At 41.3% G+C, this 2,010-nt stretch overlaps 1 protein-coding gene across 1 annotated transcript in view; it reads left to right on the forward strand.

Annotated features, from left to right (window-relative positions):
• Nucleotides 1–6: 6 nt before the first annotated feature.
• The window catches only part of LOC114922694 (disintegrin and metalloproteinase domain-containing protein 9-like), a gene marked incomplete at its 5' end in the record, with an annotated part of 11,312 nt that continues 9,308 nt past the window's right edge, over nucleotides 7–2,010 (forward strand). The window contains 3 exons of the mRNA XM_029284498.1: nucleotides 7–125; nucleotides 779–977; nucleotides 1,497–1,586. Of these exons, the coding sequence (XP_029140331.1) occupies nucleotides 7–125; nucleotides 779–977; nucleotides 1,497–1,586 (408 nt within the window). The remainder of the gene's footprint in view (nucleotides 126–778; nucleotides 978–1,496; nucleotides 1,587–2,010) is intronic.

A 2,010-nucleotide genomic window follows, 5' to 3' on the forward strand; every position in this document is an offset into this window, starting at 1 on the left:
ATAACTTTGGAGACTTTTTCAGTCATTCTGGCTCAGCTGTTGGGTTTCAGCCTGGGGATGGAATACGAGGACAGCAAAGACTGCAAGTGCCCCGGTCACATCTGTGTAATGCACACAAATGCAGTGCAAGTATTGCTATTATTCATTTCTGTCGTTCATAGCTGGAACAGAGATAAGAAGCCCTGTGATGGATATTGCTCAAGGGGCTTCACTGGGCTGTGTGTATGTTGAGACTCGATCACAGGCTGTTCACCTGCCAAGTTCAGATGCTTGGCGGTTAAGGTGGAGGCTGATGGGCATGCATTTAGCGATGTTTTCAATAATCCAAAATGAGAAACTTCCCCCTTTTTATGGATTCTTCAAAGGCGACTAAGCTGGAAAGTGCTCATAATTGTTCCTAAGGGCTCAAAATTAACAACTGTGGCAAGAAAGGTCGTAAAATGGGGCAAAATTCACTTTAACGACTGTCTGGCTTAGCTGCAGAAATGTTGGGGTCAATTGCCGTAAGTTGAGGACTGCCTTTACCTCTACGTGAAATCTTTGTTAGGTTCCCATTTGGTGGTTCTCCTCAAGTAGGAGAAACCTCTGCACATCTGATGATAAAGAAACATAGCAATGGGCCTCACTGGAAGGGAAGTACGTGCTCTTTTTAAGTTTTCTTCTGTGCTCAAAAGTTTGTGACGTGATTGTATAGTCATGACACGTGTATATTGGAAAGAGAGATGGCTAGATGCTAATGTCATACGTATTCTTTTGCCTTTGTTTTTTTCCCCCCCAGTAATTTCAGTGGAATTAAAAAATTCAGCAGCTGCAGTGTTGTGGACTTCCAAAATTTCATTAAGTTCAAAAGCGCCCCTTGCCTTTCTAATCGGCCAAATTTGAAATTGTACTCTCAGAAGAAATTGTCCAAAGGGAAACCGGCTTGTGGGAATGGTGTTTTGGAACCTGGTGAGAAATGCGATTGTGGCAGTGTTGAGGTGGGTATTTGATAACCGTTTTCAGATGTGTTGACTTAAATATGTAGGCTGTCCTCTACCGGGGGCTCCTGATATTTGTCAGAAGGGAGCATAAAATCATTAAGGTAGGATAATTCTCGCCTAGCTAGAGATGCTTTGAAAAAATTCACCATTAAATTTGTGTTCATCCCCTAACTTCTTCCTTCGTGCCGCTCTGCCTGGGAATTTTAAAATTTATTAGCTGCAATCATGACACCACTTGCAGTGAACTGTGCAATGCTCATAGGGTTAAGGAATATGGCTGTATAGTGCCCCCCCCCAAAAAAGAAAGCTGGATTAGGTGTTGACTCCAACATAAACACATTTAATGTCTCATCCTTCGTATCTCCGGAGACCCTTAGTAAAAATTAAATGTTCCTTTCAATACAATCTTTCTGCAGCCCAGATAAATTGAGACAGGCAAGATGAGATCTCCCACATGGTAGAGAACTAGCTAATATTTCAGCCATAATGTTTAATGTTTAATGCTTTTGTTTTCAGCATTGTAAAAGGAGTAAATGTTGTACCAGCAGTTGCACGTTTCAGCGGGGAGCCTTGTGCAGTAATGAATTATGCTGTGAAAATTGCAAGGTAAGGCGTCGTAAGGTATGAAATGTGGGAGATGGGAAGCTGTGGGGTTTAGGCCTGATAGAACTATTGGGTGAATATCAAACAGCTGCTTTCCAGTCTTGAGGACTAGAGGAGAATGGCCAAATATCCACAGACTCAAAAATGTAGGAATAATAGGGCAGGAAATATATGACGTTGTCCTTAAACATCACCTGGAAATTTAAGCTATAAGAAATGAAGCTTCATGTATGTTTATAGATATTATTAGTCCATAAGTCTTAAAGTTGCCAAGTTTGAAGACCCCTGGTCTTAGCTGATGCATCATGATACTAAGTGGGTAAGACCATCTGACTCATGGTGACAAGGCCCATCTTTTTTTTTTTATTAAAAGTTTTATAAAAGTTTTACAATATAAATGCCCCCCTCTCCAAAACCCTCCCTCCCC

This window comes from Protobothrops mucrosquamatus, unplaced genomic scaffold (assembly GCF_001527695.2).
Source record: "Protobothrops mucrosquamatus isolate PMUCROS unplaced genomic scaffold, P.Mucros_1.0 scaffold659, whole genome shotgun sequence".
NCBI lineage: Eukaryota > Metazoa > Chordata > Lepidosauria > Squamata > Viperidae > Protobothrops > Protobothrops mucrosquamatus.